The 24,855-nt window shown below is 40.2% G+C and overlaps 1 protein-coding gene across 1 annotated transcript in view; it reads left to right on the top strand.

Moving 5' to 3' along the window:
• BCAS3 (BCAS3 microtubule associated cell migration factor) overlaps window positions 1-24,855 on the top strand; it is a 357,048-nt gene that overhangs the window by 158,775 nt on the left and 173,418 nt on the right. The window contains 3 exon segments of the mRNA XM_040532922.1: window positions 3,488-3,588; window positions 7,188-7,384; window positions 8,592-8,689. Coding sequence (XP_040388856.1) covers window positions 3,488-3,588; window positions 7,188-7,384; window positions 8,592-8,689 — 396 coding nt within the window.

The following is a 24,855-nucleotide window of genomic DNA, read 5'->3' as shown; positions in this document are numbered from 1 at the left end:
CTTGTCTTATAAGGTCATATCTCACAAAATGCTGCATGCTCCCACTAAGGGCAGTGGGAGTTGAGTGTGCTTTGCCTGTGGTAAGGCTGGGACCATCATTATGGGATCCTGCTATCAAAACCAGACTCTTTTTAAATGCCTGCTTTTGTGATAGGTGTGGTACATAAATGCTATTTTATTAAATAGCAAAATAAATTACTGAGGTTTGACCTCAGCTGAGGCTTTATCACTGTTGCCCTGCTGGTGAACTCGAAGGCAGAGCTTTTCCGTGGAATTCAGCATGTCGTCACTTTTTGGTAGAAAGAGTTAATGCTGCAGTCCGAAGCTGCACTGAAGTGGGTTATCACGAGACCTATGCAAAGCTGGGATCGTACAGGAAAAGGCAATACAGTGTAGGACCAAAACTGTTGCTAAATTGAATTTTGTTTCTTTTTTACTGTCAAGCTGTCTTGAATATCCAGTAAAATGTAGTGTTCAGCTTGCCATAAGAGTATTGCACAATGGAGAAATAGGGTGACAGAGCAGTGTGGATGCTGCTCCCCAGGCCAGCATTTTTGCTGCTAGTCACTGCATAGCAGTTTCCCAAATCTTGACAGCTCTAGTACTTGCCCCTGGGATAGAAGGAACAAAAAAAAAGTTCAGAACAGTCCATAAAGTTCCTGTTGGTTTGAAAGCAAAAACATCTGCTAGAGTCATGAGCAGTTTGTTAGCGGCGCTCGATAGCAGGAAAGCTGCAGTCGATCAGCTGTGCCCTCAGAAACAGGCGTTTCTGCAGTCAGCGCGATTTATGGTCGGGGAGTTGGGAGATATGGGGAAGATTAGGGCAACAGCAAAACGTGTCAAAATAATGGCTTTGTTTCGTTGGTTTCAAATATAAAGTTCACCAGTAAGGGGGAAGTATGGACGTGTTGGTTTCATATTAAGGTATGTACTGTGAATCGTCAGCAGTTTGTAACCCAGGACGGTGTGTGGATTGTCTTAATGCCAAGTTTGATACGGGCTAGAGAGACCCATCTGTAAGTCACGGAATTACATCTGTCACTGCAGTCATGACAGAGATGAATAGTTCCTATATTACATTGAAAACTGACGAGCACACAGCGCTGCAATAACGCCCGGAGCTGCTGAGGCGCGTATGTGAGCAGTCCCAAGGCTCCTGAGGCACCCCTGGGCCTCGAGCTCACCTCAGCGCACAATGGCGGCAGCCATTATGGGTGGCGGCTTCCTGTCATGACCTCTTGTGAGACTGGGCCTCTCTCTCTATATATATATATTATATACTGGGCCTCTCTCTCTATATATATATTATCCTAATGTATTACACTTCTGTTGTGTAATAAGCTAGGCCCAGATCTGAGTAGGGTATATTGCAGCTTTCAGACCTCACTACAGTGTGGAGGTGTTACCAATGGCTCCGTGACTGAGGTTGCATTTAGATACCCACTTAAAAAAACAGGATGGAAATCCCTTTTTTTTTCATATAATATATGGATTTATGAAAAGCCTGTGCTGTTTATATTGCAGAGGCGCCGTTCTGTATTTATGGTTACGGTTGTGTCTGCTTTGCCATTATAAATTCCTATTATTAGGAGTTTACAACACGCCTGTAAAAATTTGTAGTGGATGGAAACTTGACACATAAAGGTCGACCCCATAATAATGTAGTTCTTAAAAAACAATTTTAAAAACTTTGAGTCATTCTTAGATTATGTGAATATTAAAATATTGGTTCTAATTTTAGTATTGTCCGGTTTCTTATCACCATAGCATGAACTCTCATTTTACCACAGTAAAAAATGCCATAGTTGCATTTGCTTGTTGTGATTTGCTTTTGCAGTGTCTGCTCTTCCCTCAAGGTGGGGAGGATTTCGTAGTGTTGGATCCGGGCCTCTGCCAGGCCCTGACAATAAGCAGGTACCAGAAAATAGAAAATAGCACCTGTCCTATTGTCTTGGGTGCTCGCTTGCAGTGCACTGGTTTTCAGCTTTCTCAAGCATGAAGTTTTAGTCAAAGCAATGTGACGCCGCTGCCTTAGAAGTAAAGTAGCTAGACTGTAAGCTTTGCTGACATATTTAAAGGACTCAAGGACCAGGAATCACGAAATATTAATCTTTACAATAATGAGTTTAAAATTATCTGTCTTTTCCTGTGGTAGTACTTGAACACTAAATTGTGATTTTCTCCAAAGCTGTATGCATAAACAGGAATGGTTTTTAAAGTGTTTTTGGATATCATGCAGTCTACAGAGCTGAACAACTTGAAATTTTCTGTTGCAATGAGTCTATATAAAGAGGAACGAGAGCAATGAATAATAAAATTAACTTAGTTTTGCTCTGTGAATTGAGGTTATTCATTTGTCTTTTGAAAACCACACGGACGTAAGTATTTAAGTCATCATAGTAATATAAGATTCTCATGATGCTGTTAATAAAAGGTTTACTGGTGAGCACTGTGGACAGATCTGATGGTGAGTCAAACCAAAAATTTACCCAGCTGAGGATCTGTGGTAGTGGCTGGAAGGAGGTGCTTCAGTTCAGGGGAGTTCGTAGGCTATGGATTTCTTGGAGATTGTGTCTGGACTGTTCTTCTTAATAGCTGCTGATGAATTTATCTCTCAGCTTGAAATAATGCCTCTTCCTAATTATTTGTGTCACTTGCAGCTGCAGGAAGGGTTTTTCTTATCTGTCCAAAGTTGTTATGAGGTACTATGGAGTATTACTATAGTGCAATGTAACACCTGAATACAGAATTTCTGGTGTTTTACAGGACAGTGAAATAATCTCAGTATTCAGTCATTGTAGCAAATGAAATACCAAACTTCACTCTGTTGTGGATTCTTAACAAACATATTGTTAACTACTGTAATGGTAAGGTGACACTATGATAATGATGTCCTTACAATTGAATTGAAAGAAACATCAAAGCCTAAAAACCAAGTTGCTCATGAAGTCAGCTTTGAATTAACCATGGTAATGTCAAAATGAGAGCGATCTTTCAATTCATGAAGTCTTGGAGTAGTATGTGTTCAAGGACAGCACCTGTCCCAGTGCCTCAGGATAGCTTTTGTCAGCGTGCTTTAACATAATTCAAATTTTGCTGAAAAGTTTGCAGAAAAGGCTTACATCACTGACAGTGGCATTTGTCAGTGTTAAATTCCTTAAGACAGATGGTTGTCGTCTGTGCTGGAGCTGTTCTGTCTGTTCACTAAGCATTTAAGGTTAAAAGAAGACGAGTCAATTGGGTTATCATAGTAGCTGTATATATACATTCAGGTTTGAAGAACAAATCTCTTCATCACTTTTGATATCAATATTTGAGCTCTTTCTGTGCTCCAGCATATCACCACAGATTTAGGGAAATACATATGTTTCTGTACCAATAACTTACTGAAAAAACTTTTTAAAAAAACATCTAAAAATAAATCTGATTTTTTAATTTTCTTTTTTTTGTATGTGTATGTGTTTTTGTTTGTTTGTTTTGTTTTTAGTGGTTCCACCAGGAAGCCCTGGACCTATCACTCGACATGAGTCGTATGACAGCTTAGCATCTGACCACAGCGGACAAGAGGATGAAGAGTGGCTTTCACAGGTATGCTCTTATGGAACATTCCAGTACAGAAGTGAAACAGCAATAATGTCCACTAGAAGTAAAATCCACAACTTTGCTCAAAATTGAAAGTAAACTCCCAGTGGACCAAGGCTATTGGCTTGTGTAAAACTGACTTCACTCGTGACTTAACACTGTAGGAGTTTGACTGTCTTTAAGTTTTATACAAACTATATTAAAAACTATATAAAGCCCCAGTCATTATTGGCGCAAGTCACATCCTGGGCAAGTTCAGGGTAAAGTAAGAAGTTTAAGTTGTCCACAGAAATTACCTAACTGCATTTTTCTCCTGACGTGGCCCTCTTCAGACATGGATACAAAAGTGGGCTTAGCAAAATAAGGATGCCTTTTCAGTCGTGACCTGTGTTATACTCACTGCATTTTAGTGTAAAAATTGTAGATTAACTGGTTTATTTCCTTTTTTCCCTGATTTTCTGTTAGTGCATTCCTAGCTGATAATTCCTTCGAGCTATGGCTAGATACAAATACTATGGTGCATTAAAATAATCCTGCTTGGTGAAATATTTTTATATGAGATTAAATCTTGGTAATTTTAGCCATTCTTGCCTTGTTTCAGTAAGTGAGGCTTCTTTTTAAGAACTCAGTAAATGCTTGACGATTTGGCTCAAAGCTTAACTTCAGTTTAAGATTGTAAGTCATGAATAATACACCGAGAATTAGGTCCTGTTAGAAATAAAAGGCTAGAGAGAAATAAATAAATAAAATTTAAGAACACTTTGGATTTACTAAAGCAATTATAGGTACCTGATACGTGGTTTTCATCCTGACAAAATATGTGGGTTTCCTTCATTTTAAGGACAATGTTATTATGGGAGTGATGCATTAAATGTGTTGCTGAGCTATGTGGCATCATTTCATGAATATTAAATATTTGCAGATGTGATTTGCTTCTCCTGCTGGTGTATAAATCATACACAACATTTTCCTAAAATGAGAAGGTGGGTTTCCACATGCACCCCCCTGGGAGTTGCATTCATTGGGAAATCTATTCTTGTATATCCACTTAACCTGGCCTAAATTTACAAACATAACTACACGTTCATGTAACTTGTTGGCTTAGTTTGTCTCTAATTTCTCAGAGCATAAAGATGGTGAAACTACTGGATCACTGTAGTCAATGGGAATTTTGTGACTGAGCTTACTGGGGCCAAGATTTCACCTGTAGTATTCCTTATACTTGTAAAACCTCTCCAGTACTGTTTGGATAGTTGAGCTTATTTGCCTGTTTTGGTGACTTAGCAGTATAGTGGACAACCTCAGGGAAAAAGAGTAAAGTAAACCTATGTTATGAGGGTTGGTATACTCCTAATTCTTGGAAGATAAACAATGTCAAAGGAACTTAAGACTGCTCAGACTTCATCACATCTATCCCCCTACCAGACTAAATGTAAGGAAAAAAAAAGTGGCATCACTCACAACACAGATAATTCAGAGATTGCTTCGGGAATGTTTAATTTTTGCTAAGTGAAACGAGTGATGATATCTCTTTTGAGCATGAAGATGCTAGCATTCTCTAAGCAAGCCACTTTAGATTAAGCCTAAAGTGCAAGTATGTTTTTCAAAATTAAAGTGTTGTTATCAACAGTAACAGCATGCAGTGAAAAAACACTGCCCTTCACTTCAACTTTTCAATTAGAACAGTGGGTAATGTGTGCTGTCAGTGTGAAGTAGATACAATATGTTTGTCCTGCACACAACAGGAGAGTGAATAGGAACATCTGGCCATAGCCTCAGTAAAATTGCAAAGGCATCTGTTTACCTCTCGGCTCTGTGACACTGATGGTTTCAAGCTTAAAATATACAGATTACTTTATCTGTGGCCTAATTTACACTGCTACATAAAAGCTACTTGACTCAGAAACATCTACAGTCAATCTGAGTTACACTAAGATAAATGCAAAGATGGAAATAGTGCTAAATAGGCTGTGCATTTGTCATTTTACGTTAGCAGAGAACTTAGAACATTATCCAGTGTTTAAAATTGTTTCTTAAAGAATTAAGAATCACTATTAGTACACATATATAAGAGTAAAGAAGACTGTAAGATGCACTTGCATGTCATAGAGATACAAAAATATATTTTCATGAACTTGCTTACTAAATTACATTCTTCGTGTGAAGCTAATCATTGTTTTAGCAAAAATTTGTAGGAATTTAGCAGTCTGTTTTTGTCATCTTAAAAATATGAGTTCACCAGAGCTTAGTATTTTCATTTCACATTGCCTGTTTCTGATCTTTAAAAGCTGTTTTATTTATTTTTTAATTGTATTACTGAGGACTGTTGTTTGCTCTTCTATTTACAAGGCCCAATCCTGATCCTGTACATTGCCGAAAATGTTACATTCTTAAAGTCCCATGGTTATTTGTATTCCTAGGGTTGACATATTTCAGTTTGTAAAAGTTGATACTCATCAGGTGTATAGCTATCAGCATGAAAAGACATTTCTCAAAAACATTTTGAATGCATTATTTGCTTAAATAACTTATTTTCTGAAATTCATATCTAGACTCATTGAGAGCCAATACCTAAAGGAAAATTTGAGTATTTGAAATTATTGTTTGTTAGGTACACCCTCTGTATTCTCTGTGCCTTTTGGAAGTAGGCAGGGAACTGTGACACTTCCGTCTGTGTTTGTGTGTACATCCATACGTAAACATGCCCACGGATATATATCTCATATGCACCTATTATATAAAGTATGTGTGGTTATTCGTGGCAAGCAAACACCCTTAGCTTTGTTTTAATTGTCAGAATTTCAGTTAAATCAGTATGCGTCTGCCCTTCTAAGCTCCGTGTTGCACATACATGCTTGTCTTCCATCAGCATAGTAATGAATGTGACCCGAGGTGCTCAGTGTCTCACAGTGCACTTTGCATTGCTCTCTGTTACAAATCTTGTTGCTTTCCAGCAAGATGGTCTCTGCCAGCAGTTTCCTCGGCTATGCCAACAATAATTACGAGCTTTGATTTGATATACAGTTCGCACTACATACATGTGAAGCAGTGCTGTTTAATGTGTGAACTTTAAGAAAGCAGCCGGAACAAAGCTGGAACAGCTTGCTTTTAAAAAGTGTATCTTGTGTCCTAGTCAGGATTGAAGGTACTGACAAAAATATTTGGGGAAAATAAGCTTTCAGTTCCTCTGTCCACTTCATGTAGGTGCAGGCAGAACTGTGTTCCCCCATTTGCTGCCACAGCAGGAGATGTTTAGCAGTTGAGTTAGAGCGTGTATTTCGTAACACCAGGGGGAGGAATGAACAGGACCAGGTGAAGGTGGCCAGGATGGACTGACAGTCTTCTGAGCAGTTTTAAGAACTGAGTGCAGTGTCCTAAAGCTGGTGGTTCAGGGGCTTTCACAGCTCTTCAAGAAGCTCTTGCCTTTGGCTACAGCATCCTTTCTCTAGCAAGGATGTTCTGAAATTCAGTGTTTCCCTGAACTGACGGCACAAAACGCTCTTTTTGCTTGAGAACGACAGGATTCTGTGGCTTTGGTGCATTGAAAGAACCACTCAGTGTATTCGGTTGCAGTTTTGTGTTGACCGTTTCCCATATTCCCACAGGTTGAAATAGTGACTCACACCGGGCCTCATCGACGCCTGTGGATGGGCCCCCAGTTCCAGTTCAAAACAATTCATCCCTCTGGCCAAACCACTGTCATTTCATCCAGTTCGTCAGTGCTGCAGTCGCATGGTCCCAGTGACACCCCGCAGCCTCTTCTGGACTTCGATACAGATGATCTTGATCTCAACAGTCTCAGGTAAGAATAAAATGAATTTCTGAGCTGTTTCACATTTGTTGTGTGAATACCTTACCTTATGCTTAAATGAGGCCATCTGTGTAGAACCTGTAATAGTTTTCATCAAGCTTGTCCAGATGAAAGTCTAAGAAAAGCGTATGACTCAACAACAATAAAAATTCATCCAGGCCAAACAGCTTAGATTCCATTTTGCCACCTCTTCCTGTGTAAATTACAATGAAAGATAGTAAAAAGTGTGTTCTTTCATTGTAGGTGGCCTTGAAAGGTGGCCTTGCTTAGCATTGTCTTAGCTTTTACAGTTCTGCATTACTTTAAAAGATAATTCTCTCAGTCATGAGTAGGAGCGTTGTGCCATGAAGTGGCCAGTATGTTCAAAGAGTAAGGGAGCTTCTGGAATATTTTTCCCCTTCCCCCCTCCTTTTTTTTTCCCTTTTCATTGCTTCCTTCTTTCATTGCTTTCTTCTTTTTCATGTATTTAATTCATCTGTCTTTTGACATTGGTTGATTTGGAATTGGGAGGGGGTGGCCTACAAGAGTGGGGCTAAATGTGGATTTAAAGTTATGGATAGCAAGCAATTTTGTAGAGCTACTTTATGCACCATTTGTTTCTGTGCCCTGTCCAGTAGCTCTCAAGATTTAACAACATTTAACAATGACCAGTCCTATTAAAAGTGAGCAGGTTGGCCTTAGGCTGAAAATACATGCTTTTGAAATATGTGATTTCTCCTTGCATATGATTGCTCCTGCAAGTAAGGATATAAATGTAAAATATGTTATTAAATGATATTTTTATGTTATCTATATGCATACATCAACAGAAAGCAGAAAGTTAAGAAATGAATATATAGGTATATAAATTAATATATATATATATAAAAATAAACAACAAAAGTTGTAGTAGTAAAGAAATTGCTGCTGTTCTGGAAGAATTTTAAGCAGTTTGGATAGGGTGGGTTTATTTGGGGGAGGGGGTGATACTCACATCTGAGACATAATTTAGGGATATTCACATTGTGTATAGTCTTGATCTGTCTGTAGTTGGATTATCCATACCTTGGCACCACAAAGTGAAGGAAAATTTTTAACTATTGGCAGATTTCAAAATAAGTAGTTGCTTAATTGGTCAGCTGTTTCAGGTTTGTGATTTGATTGTAGCCCTCCTGAGCAACGATTTTGACCCAGGTGGTAACTATAACTTACCATTTAGGATTCAGCCAGTTCGTTCAGAACCTGTTAGCATGCCGGGGTCATCACGTCCGGTTTCTGATCGCAGAGGAGTTTCAACAGTGATTGATGCTACCTCAGGTAGAAACATGCTTATTTTTCTGTTTTCTTTGATATTTGTGGCAGTCATCAATCTTGTCTTTTTTTGTCTGGTAGCATGTTTACTAACTAATGCTATATACTTAAAAGGTTATCACGACTTTCAGCTATGCTGTAGAGTAAGTGCTGTCTTACACAAATATATACTGAAGGCTAAAATAATGATGACTTTTTTCCTCTTACCACTCAAATTTGAAGTCACAGTATTGTCATAAAATATAAACACAATATTTACATGAAGTTTAACATGTGCTCTGGAATGCTAAGAAATGTGTAAGCTAAAAAGCAAAACACTTGCAAGTGCTAACACTGAAATGCTTTTATTAATGAATGCCTACAGCATAAAATATTACAATTCCGTCCCATTTACAAAATACCTTTCATTGAAATGTAATCATAAATGTAATTGATTTCTGTGAACGGTCAAGACAACAGGGTAGTTTAACTAATGTTTGTGTAACAGTTGCATTTTCACTACGCTGCTCTAAAAGAGTGTGTGTAAATTTAATACTACAGCGGTTACATTAATATCAACATAATAATATATGTACTATAAAGTTTTCTTCTTTTTTGTCAGTGCTGGGGTATAGTCTATATAAAGAACCAAAGACAACAGAGCTTTATATTTTAGTACAGCTGTATAGCGTCTGAAGGTTCCACACAGCAGGATTTTGTCAAATAAAATCTCTCACAAGTAGAATTATTAAACACACAGCATTAGTCAAACAGTCAAGTCAGAGAGGATTTTAATCTTTAGTGATTTGAAAATCCCTGGAGACTGCTGATTGGATTGAGGTTAAACTGTAAAAGGAGACTGTAACACATACAGAAAGTGATTTCTGAAGGTTGTTTTAAAGAGAGTTAAAATAAAAGCTCCTGTTCCAGACTCTGTTTGCTATAGTTATAAATTCTGAGTCCAAGATACTGCATTGTTTGCCAAATTAATTTATTTGGGTATTAGAGGATATTTCTCAGATCTGTTTATAACTGAGTTCAGTAATAACTACATTTACTTTGGTTATTGAGGATTGTCATTCTAAATTCCATTTTCAAATATTTAAAACTTGTTAAATTAATTCACATTGAGCTTAGACAGACATCTGATGCTGGTTACTTAAAGGGAATTGTATTTGTTTTAGTATATGTGAATGTAATTTTGTAAATAATTATTCAATATAAAAAAAATTATAAATGCATCAGTTACAGTTTTTTGGGACTAGTTCATCTCTGTCTATTACCCCTAGAAGTTACAAGCTGGAATCACAGGAGTGCTTCTGTCTGTGTATCTGATACTTCAGATTCAGAGTGATTAATGGCATAGTTGTTGTTCGCTATCAGTGTGACTGTGCCAGCTGATACAGATAGAGACATCTGGGTTATCAGGATGGGGGCTTTTTCGTATTTTTTTCCTTGAGTGTGAATGGAGCAGTACAGTTCCTGTAACAGGGATACGTATTAATTGTGGAATACAACTGTTCTGTAACTGTGCTGTGTTCTGAAACTGTTTTGTTCCAACGACACCAGAAACAACAAACCACGTAGGACCATACCTCTTCTATGCTAAACAACCTTTCCTATAGTATAGATGGGGCCTTAAAGTGAAATGGCTCATATGAATGTGATGAAGCTCTATTGGTAATGCATTTAACATGTGTGTCAGTATTAAAATTGCCAAAGTCAATTGTATACATTGTTATGACACTAAAAATATATTTACTGTACAGCAGTGACTCAGTTTTATTGTAACACCTCATAAGTTTCTTATAAACAATACATGGATTTTGTTAGAGACATGCTGATAGCAGTATTTTATTTAACTTCACTGCCAGGCGGTTTGGATTTGAATTGATTTTTGATTCAGGGACTTCAGCATCTATTTGCAGTTTTCATATTGCCTGGTCCTTAGTCCTTTCCCATGCAGACAGTGTTAGTCTGTGTTAAGGATAGACGTGTCAGGTTATGTGAGATGGTACAGAGATGTGAATTCTGCTACAGAGTAGAAGAGACGCAAGAAAAAACATGCAATGTTTTTTGAAATTTTATGTGATTCTTGTAACAGAGCCCAGCAATAGAAAGAAGAGCATATTATATTGCTTTCTTTTCTTCCTACCTTTGAGATGTGTGGAAAACTACGTTAAGCTCAGCTGTGCATGGAAAGGTTTGTTTTAAATGTTCATGTGCAACATTGCATATTTTATACTATAGCTCACTACTGTAAATATTCTCATTTCCTGCTATTACCAAGGCATGCCCTAAGTGGCTTGCATTCTTTATGGAAAACAAATTTATTGGAAAATACGTTTTTAGGTTTGAAGGATTTTTTTTTTTAAGTAGGTCATAAATTTTTACTACCTAAGCTGAACCAGGAAGTGATTCTTCAGTTATGACCCTTGCATTTGAGTCTATTGCACTTTATGAAGATGCTTATCTGGCTGTTTGATTGCCTGTTGCTTAGAGATACAACCAGCGTGGCGCCTCTCCTTATCTAACTCTATCACTTGTTCTTCCTATCAAAAGATTTCAAGTACATGTTTATCATCTTTAATTATTCTTCCCCCGTTCTTTATAGCTTCCTTCCTTCTCCCCCGTTGGTGACGACTCTGTCATGGCATTTAATAATATATTTGTGTATTTTTTTTACCATGATTTTACATGTGTCTGTAAAAGGGTGGCATACTAACAACAATATACTCTCACGAGATCATTTGAAAAAACCTTCATTTTAAAAAAAGTGAAGAACTCAAATACTTCTGTCAATCATGACCATTTGCAATAGCATTTTCAGGGTGGATGGCAGTATCTATAAAGATTACATGGATACATAAAAGAAAGGTGGATCTCAATATAATTACCTAAATCTTACTTACAATTCTTCTGATAATCTTCCCTGTGTTATTTTTTTAAAAATTGAATCTTTAAGAAAAGTTTGCAAAAACATAGTCACCTAAAGTTACTGGACATTTGTCCCTCTATGCACACATTTTAGTCATACGCCTCAGAGAGAGAATGTACCCTCAAGGATTAAATTAACTGTAATTCCAGATGCTGTTCCAGATTCACAGTAAGAAATGTTAAAGGGACAACATTGGGTTTAAAGCTTTGTAACACAGGAAGCTTTAACACACACCAAAAGAAAGACTTGTATGCATAGCAAATAAATGCTTACCGTGTATGGCAAGCAGGTATGTGTGCTTGTGTGTCCGTGTCCATCCTCACTGAAGATGCGCTGAGGCTATTGGCTTATTGCATCAGGTTTAACGAAGGTGGGGTGGGGATATAGAGATCACAGATGGAAATTGTGTGACTGCGGACTGGATGGGAGAGGCTTTCAGTAAGTCAGGTTGTGTTGAAGACTTCATTAGACAACAGGTGCAAGAGAAACCTTTTAAGTGCCCCATCTGGAGGAGATGCTGCAGCTGAAGGTCACGCTCTTTATGCAACCAAACCAATGAACCCTGAGAGAGAAATCAGTAGGGCAAGACAAAATGTTTATTTCAGAATGACCTGGCTGTATTTCAAACGAGTGTTCTACAGGCATGACTTAAAAGCTTTACTTCACCTGTATACGTTGAATGCTGCTCCTTTCTTTGGTGTGACTAGAATTAGATAAGATTTTTGGGTAGCTGAGGATATCTAAAAAATAATGGAAACTAATCTAGAAAGCAGAAGCATTGCCTAGACACGTAATCCAATATTACCAGTGATAAACGAGGCACTTTCTGAGTTTTGTACTATAACCTGTAGGGAAATACTGCGTGTCATGTACACCTGAAAAATCGAAACTGATAGAACCCTGCTAAAAATAAATAATGGAGAAATTAAAGGGGTGCAGATGGCTAGGGTATCTGCATGGAACAACAAATCCGGACTTTCATAAATAGAAAGAAAACCTCTAGAGAAAGGATTTTGTCGCAGGTCCCGATCACCCTAAATCAGGTCACGCAACTGCGTTGAGTCTTTTAGGGCAAACGTTTCCCTTAAGCTGTAACAAAAGTGTTGAAGGGCTCAGGTATGCCCAGTCATACCTGTAAATGCAGTCCTGCTCTGTTAAAAACTGTGCACACCTGTGTGTGGTTATGAAGTGCCCTGTTTATTCCCTCATGCAAAGAGGTTTTTGACAGTTACTCGTCAATCAAGTAACGATTTGGTTGCATTGTCAGCTGAGTAGAAAAACATTGACAAAGAAGAAGCTGTCTGACATCTCCTCTGCATCAACCTTTTCCTTCCCTACTCAGAGTGAGTTCTCTGTTTCTTTCTTGATTTGCACAAATACATAAGTTAGGGCAAGAAAACTTTGAATGAATGAAATGAAATTGTAGAAGAAAAAGATCCTGAGTGTTTTTTTTCTTGGATTTTGTATGGGGCAGGGGGAACACTTAGGTTCTTTTCTTAAACCTGGCATGTGCTGTGCTTCTTAGGGATGCATGCATCATTTTTTAATGAAGATTGTTTATTACTGTTGCATGAAGCATTGACAATACTGAGCTCTCTTCTGGTTACCTCAATCAATGCCCTCTTAAAATTGGCTTGTAATTTAGTACTTCCCTTTCTTTACTTTGTGACTGGCTGGCCATGGATGGGTAGCTTGATGCCTGCAGAGGGTTTAATGAACAGAAGATCTGACTTGGGGCTTGGATTTTGTGGGGGTGGGAGGTTACCTCACCTCCCTTCCCTCTGCCTGCGAAGGATCTTTTATTGTTCATCACCACACCTGTGAGATAGGGACCATGGGACAAATTCTTACTGTCCAGCAATGCTCTCACTTGGAATTTAATAAACACTTCTGCTGTCACACCTTAAACCATCTGAGCTCTTTTCTGTTGTACGTGCGATCAAATATTTATTCCCAAATGCTGTACACCAGAAAGTGCTGCCTTGGAGTAGCGGAGATCAGTTATTCAGGTAGTAAAGATGTGTGAATGCAGCTGGCAGATGAAGTCACCAACATTATGAATTCCCAGGCTGTCCTTATTGCCACAGGCAATAACTGACAGGCCTGAGCGCTTGCTGGTTTCCCGTTACGGGTGCTGGTAGGGCCCGAGGAGTCCTGGCGTCACGGATACCTGAGCTGCCCTGCTTGAGTGGAGACGGTCGGGGCTGCAGGGCGCTCCTGCGGAGAGATGTAATCAATATGGTCTGGAGTCCTTGACCTGAACCTGTAATTACCTGGACGGCATAAAGGTAGTTTGTTGTTTCAGATAGCGATTGCACTCCGATGCTCCGAGTATAATGCTGAGCTTTGAAGCCAAGGAAGAGATCTGGCCCTTGGTCTATTCTTCACAGCAGCTGCAGTTTTAATAATGGTCGTATAACGAGCTGCTCTTAGAGGGCATCGCCTGCTTGGTGACAGCAAAAAGACATACCCAGCCCTGGTGTTTTCTACTTCTACATTCTGTCAGTTTAAATCTGAATGAGTTGAAGTTATGGTTCTTTCCTGTAACAACTTCCGAGCAAATTCCATTAATATACCTATTTAAAACACTTATTATGTTACTTATTTGAAAAATGTTTTTTTGTAGTATTTCCAGGCTAATGATAACATGTGGGGTATACTCAGCTGTTTTTTTTTTAGTGATGAGTTATCACACACTTGCACGTGCTCCCTCCATCTTACTTGTGTGTTTAACTAAATAAGTGTTTGTGTGTGTGTTGGTGAGCCACACAGTACAAAATTCTGGTAGCTAGAATTTTCTCAACTTGAACTAGTTTATCTAATTTGAGAAAATGTTGTCTGATGATTTCTGAAGAGGGCCTGAAGACCGAAATGACTTCAGCAGGCTCCGAGATGCCAATGCAGTATACATGATTACATCTCGAAACAACTATGCCCTATAGACTATGAAGATGTGAAGAGAAACTAAAATGACCTGACACTACTGGCTGGGCACTTGGTGCTGGATCATTGCCTGGCTTGGGAAAAGACTCAGCTGCAGGGATACATGGAGTAGCATTAATGTCTTGAAACACTGGTGGGTGTTTTCTGGAGGCAGGAGAAGTATGCTGAAGAGGAAGTGCATGGGTCAGTGACAGAACAGCAGCAGAATCATTCTGTAGTGATTTATTTTTGCCTCCCTGTGATGGTTGTAGGTGGGTTAGCCTGTCAGCTCTGGCGTTAACAGAAAGTGGTCATGTGCGGCTCTCAAGCCCGGCACCCTGCAGGTGACAGAAGAGACTTCTTCCTCATCCCAGTTTGCCTTTGGTTTAGCTGAGGAAGCTGGTAGCAGTTGAAGCAATTCACCTCTTCTAAGGTTGTTGTGCTTTGACATGTCTGTGCCCATTAGCTTTTTTTAAAAAAAAAAAACGTTATATGCAAGTTAGTTCCACAGACACAAGTGAAAATTAAAATTCAGCAATTTCTAGGTGGTGTTGTGTTAGGTTGAATCTGACTGTAAGCAACGTAAATTACTCAAGGTGCTTAAGCTCACAAAGGTTATTCATCTTGTTCATGTTGCTAATGTGGTTTTTGGTAATCCACAGGATTCTGACAAACAATAAAAGCAGCAATTTCCACGTTGACATCATAGCTAGGTGACAGCATAACTGTGACCTCAGCAATGTAATAACAAAATACCAGATAATGAGATTTTTCTTCAGATGTGAAGGTTAGTCCCAGGGAGGGCTCCAGGGACTACGTTAATGGTCATTGGTGCAGCCCTCGGTTGCTCAGACAGTTGTTCTCGTGTCACACAACCCACTTGACGCGTGTACCAGTGGTCCATTAATGCAGACAGTGGAGTGTCTTATTGCTTAAGTGTTACATACTAACTTCCAGCTGGGAAAGCCACCTTCAGTTCACATAATGGCTTGTCAGCTGAAAAATAGCAGTGTGCTAGAGCATGGTCTGTTCCAAGCATATAAATGTCTCCTGTTTGTCTGTGGGGAAAAAGTCCATAACGCACGGCAGTATTCTGCATATCAGGAGCTAAAGCACACTCATTCTGAATATAAGATTGTCTTGTGTACCCTTTTATTGTCCTTCATTAGCAGTTGTTAATGTTTTGCATAGATAGCTTTAAAGCTCAGAATAAGTGGAAAGTGTTGATTCTAATCATATCTGACACCACAATCTTCTGTGGAACAACACATGAGCTGAGATTCCCGATGGGCTCCTGTAGGATACAATATTTATTATAGCTTGAGATCTGAGAGCTCCTAGCTACTGTTAAACTTACAAGAGATTCAGAAACCTCAGTGTCTGTACTTGTGTTTTTATAGATTGCACAGAAATAACGCACTGTGCAGTATTTGCAAAGAAGTATGTTCATTGACATGTCTGTTCCTTTTGTACAGTGCTTAAAGGAATCATTTTACGAATCTTAATATTTTTATAAGCTTGTATTATATACTCATCTATTAATCTAGACTGTTTGAAATGTTCTTAAAATGTTATTAGATGTGCAAGTTAAAAGATGAATATTGAACACCCATTTGCACATGAATTTTAAAGTCAGTATTTTTCAGGTAAAGCTTTCGTTTAGAAAGTTTTCCAGTTTATGCGAAGGAGATGTCCCTATTTAACAATTCCCTAAATTAGGCTACCCTTCACACTTCTTGCTCGTTGTTTTCCATGTTTGCTTTGAAAAACCTCTAAATGTGCTCCATTATTTCTTGTTTCATCTTCTCCAGTCTGGACTGTAGTCTCTGTCGCACGCTCAGTTTGTTGCCCTGTGGATTGCTTGCTAGTTCTGGTCCTCTTGAGACCCTGCAAGTTGTCCTCCCCTGCCTACAGGAACTGTTCCAGCACGTCAGCCCTTGTCCTCAGGGCCCTGTGGGCTGTTCCTTTTGTCTTTCAGCTTCCTCCTGCCTGTCAAATACCCCAGGAGGTTTGATGTCCGCAGCCCAGGAGCACAGCAACCACCTTAATACTGTATTGGTTGTGATAGCTTCTTTAGAACAATGAGATCTGTAGGTGTAAAACTGGGCATGAAGCAGTCTTCAAGAATGTTTTTTTGAGTTTAATTTTTAAAGATGGTTGGAAGTAGTGGGGCAGCTACTGAACAATGTCTCCTGGTTTCATAATGAATCCCTTTTTTTTTAATTCCCTTCTTCATTAGAAGATAAAAATAGCTTTAAAAAAAAGTATCCTGGCTTGTTTATTTTTTTCCCAAGTGAGATGACAATGCTATGTTTTAAATCAAAATCAGCCCCCCCCCCCCCCCCCCCCACAAAAGAAGGAGAAACTGAGGAACAGCAGATAAGCTGCTCTTGCTGTGCAGCCAGTGAGCTCTCAGCTGTGCAGCACGGGGCTTGGCCTCCAGTGTTGTACCAGAAAGTACTTTCAATGTCATCACAGCAATGAACAGCACATTTTTGCAATGTTTGTTCATTTCTCCAAAGAAATGAAGGGCTAGATATTCCTGAGTAAGTCTAACCTCCCTTAAATCTCTGATTTTCTTCTCACTTGTATTTCTTCATACTGCAGATAACATAATATTTATAGAATCATTAAATAATGCGAGTTGGAAAAAAGTGTTCATCTGGTCCAACCCCGTGCTCACGGTGCGAAAACTACACAAGCTCTCTACACAGACTCTTTGCCCTAGAACTATATCTGGTTCTTCACTGAAGTGGCTTTAAACAAGAGCACCAGTCCTCACATGTTTTTTCTTAGCGTATTGTACATATGCACCTATTTTCACCATTGCTAATCCAAAACCAGCATGTTTTAGCTATTGTTCCTTCAAGTGTAATATTGATGAGGGAGCAGAAGTGTGGGTTTAGGTATATGCCACGTAAAACTGAACTATTTGGCATGATAAATTAGCCAGGCATTTGATGTGTTTTTAAGGTGGAGTTTGATCCTTTGAGGATATGTTAATCACTGCCTCCTCACCCAGGCTCCTCGCTGAAGTAGGAATGTCCTCTGTTGGAAATATTTATAGCTAGGTTGAAGTACAGTCTGTTGGTTTTTACTTGTATATGTTTTATTGTCTCAGTGACGTAAGGGGTAAAAAAAAAAAAAAGATGGAAAATATGTTGTTTTTCTTAATTATCCAATCCTGTGAAATAGCCGTCGGCTTGCAGTTGCCTTTGCTCCTCCCCCTGCCTTGGACTCCATCCCTGGCGTGATCCCAGGCTGTTTTTAATAGCGCTTTATCTGCTGCTTGTGCTGCTTTTAACTTTCACTTTTTATTAGAACCAAAGCTAAATTGGGTGCTAGCACTGGAGCTGTGGGTGGAGTGCTGCAAGGAGCCAAGGCTGGTACCAGCGAGCAGTGGCCGCAGAGCAGCCACGGGGGCGAGCGGGGTGGCAGGGGCCCGCTTGTCCCTGTCCTCCTCTGCCCGTTCCATCTGCATGTCTGGAGCTGCTGGTGGTGCCCCCAGCCAGGGGGCTGCAAAAAGGAGCGTCGTGGTCTTACGGTGCTGAGCGCCGGGACAGCCTGCCTCCGGCTCGCCTCCTTCCAGAAAGAATTCAGTCTGAGGGAGCACGTAAAGCCAAGCACTTTGCATACAAGACCACATAAACCGTACGGTGCTGTTCCCCTTGTAAAGGTGAAAACAAGCAGGTCACAGTCAGTAAATGACAGAAAGCAGACTTGGGATTATTCACATCATTAGCACAGGATTTCTCCAGATAAGAGAAGTGGTATATGAGCCTCTCTTGCCCTGAGGCTGTCTTTGGTTTACTGTGCAGGGCGTGGTCCTTTAAAATGGAGCAAGAACAGGGAAAAGAAAAAGGTGGTAATATGACTAACATATGGTTTTTGCTGGAGTTTGGCCACAGATTTAAGGCCTCAGAGAGGATTCCTGGGGCCTTCGTATGCTATCCCAAAACCAACACAAAAGCCTTTCCAAATATATTTTATAAGCTCTGTGATTGTAATAGTCCTACCAAAAATCCCATATCCCCAGGTCAAGAGGGGTATGGGCCCTTCTCTTCTGAAACCCCCGGCTTGCCAAGTCTCTTTTGCCTGGTATTTCCCTCCAGCAGGCAGCCGTTTGTGCTGCCTGTGCCGGGTGCATGGTGCAGCTTCAGCCGTCGGGGCGTCCAGCACAGCTGCTTTCCCTTGAGCTCACATCTGCTGTGAGCGAGCGGGGCCTACATGAGCTCGCTTGCCTGGGCTTTTGTCCCAGATGCGGCTGGCCCTGGCTGCGTACAACCCACCTGTATTTCTGTGTAATTCATAGAATTTGCTAGGCTTTGGCACGGAGGCCAAAGGCTTGCTTGCGAGTATCTGGTTGGGTTTGAACATTCGTTTTGGTGACCGGCTGCTGTCATTGTCTCCTGTATTACTTTTCCTTTGCGCTGAGTTATAGTGCTATTAGCGGGAGAAATGCAGTGCAGGAAATGCAGACTCTGCAATTCACAGCCTCTCCTGTTGTTAGGACTCTACAGAGTAGTTTCTAGTCCTGACAATACCGCTCCAGGAAGGGCAGCCTCTGGAAAGATAGAAGCAGCAGAAGCCGCGGATGTAGTAAAGATCATGCTGGCTCTTTGCTAGCAGGACATTAACTGAATTTGCATTAACTGAAGAATTACCTCTTTAGGTTTTGACCCTTATTGTTTACAGCATGAATGGTGAGCAAATCGCTGCATGTTATACTGCTTGACCATCAATTAAAATATGCTTTAAAAGTAAGTATAACGTTCTCTGTTATTGTGGTTGAATGTCAGATTCAGGAATTGACCACAAGACACAGTTGTCTGCAAGGTTGTTCGTGTTCTTTGTGGATTTTTTTTTTTTTTAAAAACTGAAAATTGCCACGAGCCTGGAGATCAAAGGAGATACTGCTCTGCTAGTCTTTGCTTTATTTGTTTCTTAAAAACAAACAAACAAACAAAACCCAGCAACAAACAGTATAGAATGAAACACTTATATGGAAGCACATTTTACCACTGAAGTTAGATAAAAAATTCACTATATCATAAGCGGACCATTTCCCCGTTGATTTGTGTCCAAAATATGAGGAAAAGCATTGCAGATGCATTATGCATTTTACAAAAGAACATATGCGCGCATTTAAATCATTTACATTTCATCTTTGCTTTCTCTTATTTTTAACCCATATTATAGTGAATGACAGCATGTTTGGAAAACCGAGATTGAAAGCAAAGTTTAAACTTTCATGCACAATAAGCTAAACTGCAAGCAGTGCTTCACTATTTCATGATTTTATTTCAAAGTTTTGCTGATGTCTTCTCCTTTCTCTCCACTGAAACATGTGACTGAAACTTTGGGAATCTGTGGCTTGTGAGAAGAGCTCATAGCGCGGGTGGTGCGTGCTAGTCTTGCAGTGTCTGTGAAGAAAGAGACTGTCCTCACTGAAACAGGTCCTCGGGAAAATGCTTAGCCACATGCCTGAAGATGTTCTGAATCGAGGCTTAATGAGACTGTTAATTGATTGTTAGCATCAAATATTCCTCCTGCTATAAAATCCTTTTCAACGGGGGGTGAGGAGGGCTGTGCAGACACACAGCTCTGTGATGCAGTACCCCACCATAACTCCTTTTCTACTCTGCCCTGCTGTGTGTTAAAACGACAGCTTCTAACTGATCAGCTTACATAGCTGGTAGTTGAGAAAGAATTTGAATCCCGGGCATGATGTTTCGTTTAATGTCATCGGCAGGCACTGCTTCCCCCTTTGCTGGGCAAATAAAATCCAGCTTTATTGGCCTAGTTGTAGCCTTTTAATCACACTTCAGTGAAAGATTGTTCATGCCATGAAGTGCTGAACGTGTGCTCTAAAGTGATGTAATGTGAATCAAGTGCAATGATACGTCAGCTGTGTGGCAGCCTTGAGGCAGGTGAGGGTGCTCACACAGAGGGCTCGGTCGCTTCCCTCGGCCCTGCCCGTGCCTGGCTCCCTGCAGAGCTGCTGGCAGCCCTGGCACGGGGATCTCCAGCTCTGGTGGTGACAAGACCACGGGGCCGAGCCCCGAGTTAGCTCTGCATGGAGCCAGCTACAGTTTATTAGCTTAGGCTCCATGCCACGCAGAGACAGATAAACTGCTTGCAGACATCACTGGCCCTCGGTCAGCATAGCTGAGCTTGAGCCTGTTCCTGTGTGGTAACCGTGCGGGACTCGGGGCGGTTCGGTGAGAGTGTGACACATGCAGAGGCTGCAGGATTTGTTTGTAAACGTAGATTTGAAAGTCAGATATTCACACATTCCTCTCAGAGCTCAAAATACAGAACAACTTTTCATCCCTAACAGCTTGTAGAAGTTTTTCCTCATTGTCTCCACCATCTAGACTCTCTGTAAGAGTTAAATCCAGAGTTGTTCATTTATTTTACTAGTAAAGGATTGACTTATAATTGCAGAAATGATGTGAAGGACCTGTAACTTGTATGTCCATCCTTCCATACTGAAAGCCAAGACAAGAAAGTAAGGGGGTTACAAAAATATTGTTGATACCGAAGCAAATATAGCTGGAGAACATATGCTTTGGTTTTACATTTCTGCCTCTAAAAGGTGACATGTGCCGTGTTTGTCATTTAATTTAACATTCTATATATTTTTAAACGGCTGTATGATTTTAAATCTCCAGATGCAATGCTTTATGCTAAATGAGGTTGACAGTTCAGTGATGTGGAAGGCCATTATCTCACCTTTGTGCTTCTAAACTATAGCCACTTGCCTTTGCCTGTTCATAATGCATTTACTGCCTTGCAGCATAGGAATTTTTAACACCTATTGAAAGCATTAATTAGGTATGCCATACTGATGAGCAAAAAGCAAGAACCGATGCTACTCTTCAAGTTTGTATTTCTCCTATTGCTCGTACTGGGGATTAAGTAGTGGCTGATGAACTCCAGTAATTAATCCAGGCTGGAATACTCTATTACATATTGCTGGAATCTCACATTTCGCATTGAGCAATAATTATTTGTATTAGTTATCTTGGACTGAGGTGGTGTCTTTAACGTGCCCCTGCAAAGCAAGTGTAAGGTGGTCGTGTGCCAGCGCCAGCCTGGTGAGATGTTCCTCAGGTGAGGGAGACAATTGAGAACACAGGTTTCCAAACCACGCCATGGCAAGACCCCTGGATTTTTCACATGTACAGTAGAGTGATTTCCCTAAAATCTGTGATCACTCTCGCTATGGTTAATGTATCCTGAAGGATTATGGTTTAGTTTAAAAAAGCGATTTTAAGATAAAATAATACCATTGTAGAGGTTTATCTTGAGGTTAATTTACTCAAAGCTGCTACTCCAATTTTTAAGTAGGTTTAGTGACACTGTACGTTCTTGTCCAATGTTTGTTTATTAGTGAAAGGGATTTGTGTATTTTCACAAACATCTTTTAACATGAAAGTACCTGCACAAAGCCTTAGCAACTAGGAATGTAAAGTTTAAAAAAAAAAAAAAGTCCTAAGAGTTTCCATTTTGATGTTTGGGGACTGATACAATCCCATTCTCATAAACTGACATACCTGTAAGAGGATACAATTTCCATCTGTTTTGTCCCTTCAGAAGGAAGTCGGTTTCCTATCTCCAGGTTATCATGGAGTGAAGTCCCAGGAGACGGAGTACTTCCATGGACAGGAGTACCTGGGCAGGCAGGTGAGGCTGGGCGGGCAGAGAACGATAGGACTGCATGCCGTGCTGACCAGGCACAGGCTGGCAGGGAGCAGGAGAAGCAGCTTCCCTGTCCTCTGCTGTCGCAGCTGGCTGTGAGCTGAGCTCTCCAGCATGTGAGGAGCGGTGGCCCTGCAGCTTGCTGCCTTCTTCCTGGCAGCTGTGTCTGCTCCCAGCCAAGACGCTTGGTGTGCTTTGATAAAACAGCTCTGAATAGCTTTATCTCCCTACCAAGTGGGGCTGTCTATAGACCGATGAATGAAAATTCAGACTCTTATATCCTGTTTCTGTTGTCCTGAGTCAGCAGGTCTCCTATCGAATCGTTTTTCTATAAACTTGGAAAATGGATAGTCATTACTTGGCCTGTTAAAGTTCAGTAATACAAGAATAAGTCATAAATATGTCACTTGTATCTTAAAACCTAGCCAGCTAGAAACTCTCCCTCTTGTCTAGTCTGGCCTCCAGTGCCTTTGATCACCGTTTTCTCTTCTTTCTCAGTACCACAGCTAACTTCTTAGTTTTCCACTTTTTCCTTTGCCATTGTGACAGTGTTCTGCTGCAGATTACAGCTGTGCTTAGGCACCATAAGGTTTATATGATTAGTCAGCATTTGGTTTCCATATATAGCAAAAGTACGTCTGGAGAAAATATTCTTATACATATTTCCAGGCAGTAGGATCAAAGAGCTCTCTAGGTTCTCAATTTTAATTTATCTCTTCATGCTTGCTGTATAAGGAACATCAAAAAGAATCCGTGTTTGCGGGAGGGAAGGGAGCCTTTTGCTGTGTAGCTTTGGGAGCACCATTCATCCAGGCCAGCTTCAAACCCTGGCCTTTCTTCCTCCACAGCATTGCCGAGATGTGAACTTTTGGTTTCGTGCCTACATGTTTCTACGCAGGCATGACTCCTTTCTTTTCTTGAATCCTGTGACCTTTCCCGTTCTTGTTTCCTTATACTCCAAACTACCCCTTGGCTCCAATGGCCCCAACTGCAGCTGCTGAGCTCATCTTCCCCCTTTGTCACAGCACACAGCATTTCCCAGAGCTCTCAATCCCTGCGTCGGCTCCTTTTCTGCCATAACACATTGCAGGTCCGTATGGTTACATCTAATCCTTCGTTCCTATCTCATCTTTGTAATCTCAGTAATTCCCCTTCATAATATCTCTCAGCATTTGCTTCTACACGAGAAACTCATCCTTCAGGTGTCAGCTCTCCAAGTACACAAAGCATCTCTGAAACTCTACATCTGCCGTGATGCGTGCCAGAGATGTGACAACCAACAGTGCTTGGAGTTGGGGCTGAGCAGTGGGGTGCGTGCGTAGGTTTGTATTAGCATATTAGGTGCTGTTTCATGTCAGTTTTTCTTGCACCAAAATTGGATCCTTTTTTTTCTGCATCTTTTGTTAGATTCCTAAGCCAACAATTTGTGAATTACTGTGGTTTTGAAGTACACAGCAGCATGGGTGCTACGAAGCGAGTATACTTCAACCATACCAATCCCTGTAGCATTTTTGTATGGTAAATTTTCTGAAATGTTGGTATACATAATAATCTCGAGACATTTGAGACTTTTGCATCACGTGGTTAGAAATGTCTTTATTTTTCCTTCTGCTGATAGAAGATCTGCATTAAAAATATAATTGGTTTGATTTCAGTCATCTACTCAACATTTCTAAGCTACTTGCCAAATGATCCCAGGTGTGGGATTGCAGCAGGTAATTTCCTGCGCTGTATTTGTGCGGATGATTTTCTGTGTTAGAAGATGATATCAGCTCACCTGGCCTCTCAGTGACAGAGAAATCCTTTGTTTATTCATTTAGTAGGCAGATTAACTCTAATGAATATGGCTTCCTGGAAATAGATACAGGGGACAATAGCAAAGTGAAGAGTGGGGAGAAATGGGGCAAATTCCCTTTTCTTTCTTCACTTCTAAATAATGGTAGCCTTCATAGCAGAGTGTTTTAAATGAGAAAGGAATGTGAAATATGTCAATCAGAAATTCTTGATTTTAAACAAAATCCTTTCTTTTATGGTTCAAAGAAGTGCTGGGGCTTGCTTAGCAAATCTGGTGCAATTCTGCTGCGTTGGATCTGTTTGGATGTTTTCTCATGTCAAGAAATAGGATAAAGTGGGCGTGCCGAAGATGCTTGCACAGAACGGCACTTAAGTCCTTATAGTTGGAGGACCTGGGTGCATATTTTTTGTTTACTCTTCAACGTTTTGTGGAATGTGTTGTTTTTTGTGGGATTTGTTTTATTTTATTTTTTAAATTTAAGTGAATTAGGGGTTAATGATATAATCGTGCTTCAAAATGCATCCTGAGTTGTACTAGGTAACTAGAAAAAAGCGTTAGCATTAATGGCTTAAATTATTTCAGTCAATTTCTTTTTGTTTCATAGGAGTAAAAGCTCTGGAAGGGTGTGTTAATGTGTAAGTTGTATTTATGTTGTCTGAGTAGCTGTATTATAGAAGAAGACTATGTTCATATAAGGGTCGTGCTGTATGGCTGTTGTTTTTCAGCCGTTCTCTTACCTTGAGTTGACACGCAAAGCTTCTTGAAAGCGTTTCAAGCAGCACAATTTCTTGTGTTCCAGGTGTTGGACGCATGCATGTGTTCTTCATGAGGTTT

The sequence above is a fragment of the Cygnus olor genome, chromosome 20 (genome assembly GCF_009769625.2).
Source record: "Cygnus olor isolate bCygOlo1 chromosome 20, bCygOlo1.pri.v2, whole genome shotgun sequence".
Classification (NCBI taxonomy): Eukaryota; Metazoa; Chordata; class Aves; order Anseriformes; family Anatidae; genus Cygnus; species Cygnus olor.
The sequence above is the reverse complement of the archived record's forward strand: the minus strand, read 5'-3'. Positions and strand labels throughout refer to the sequence as shown.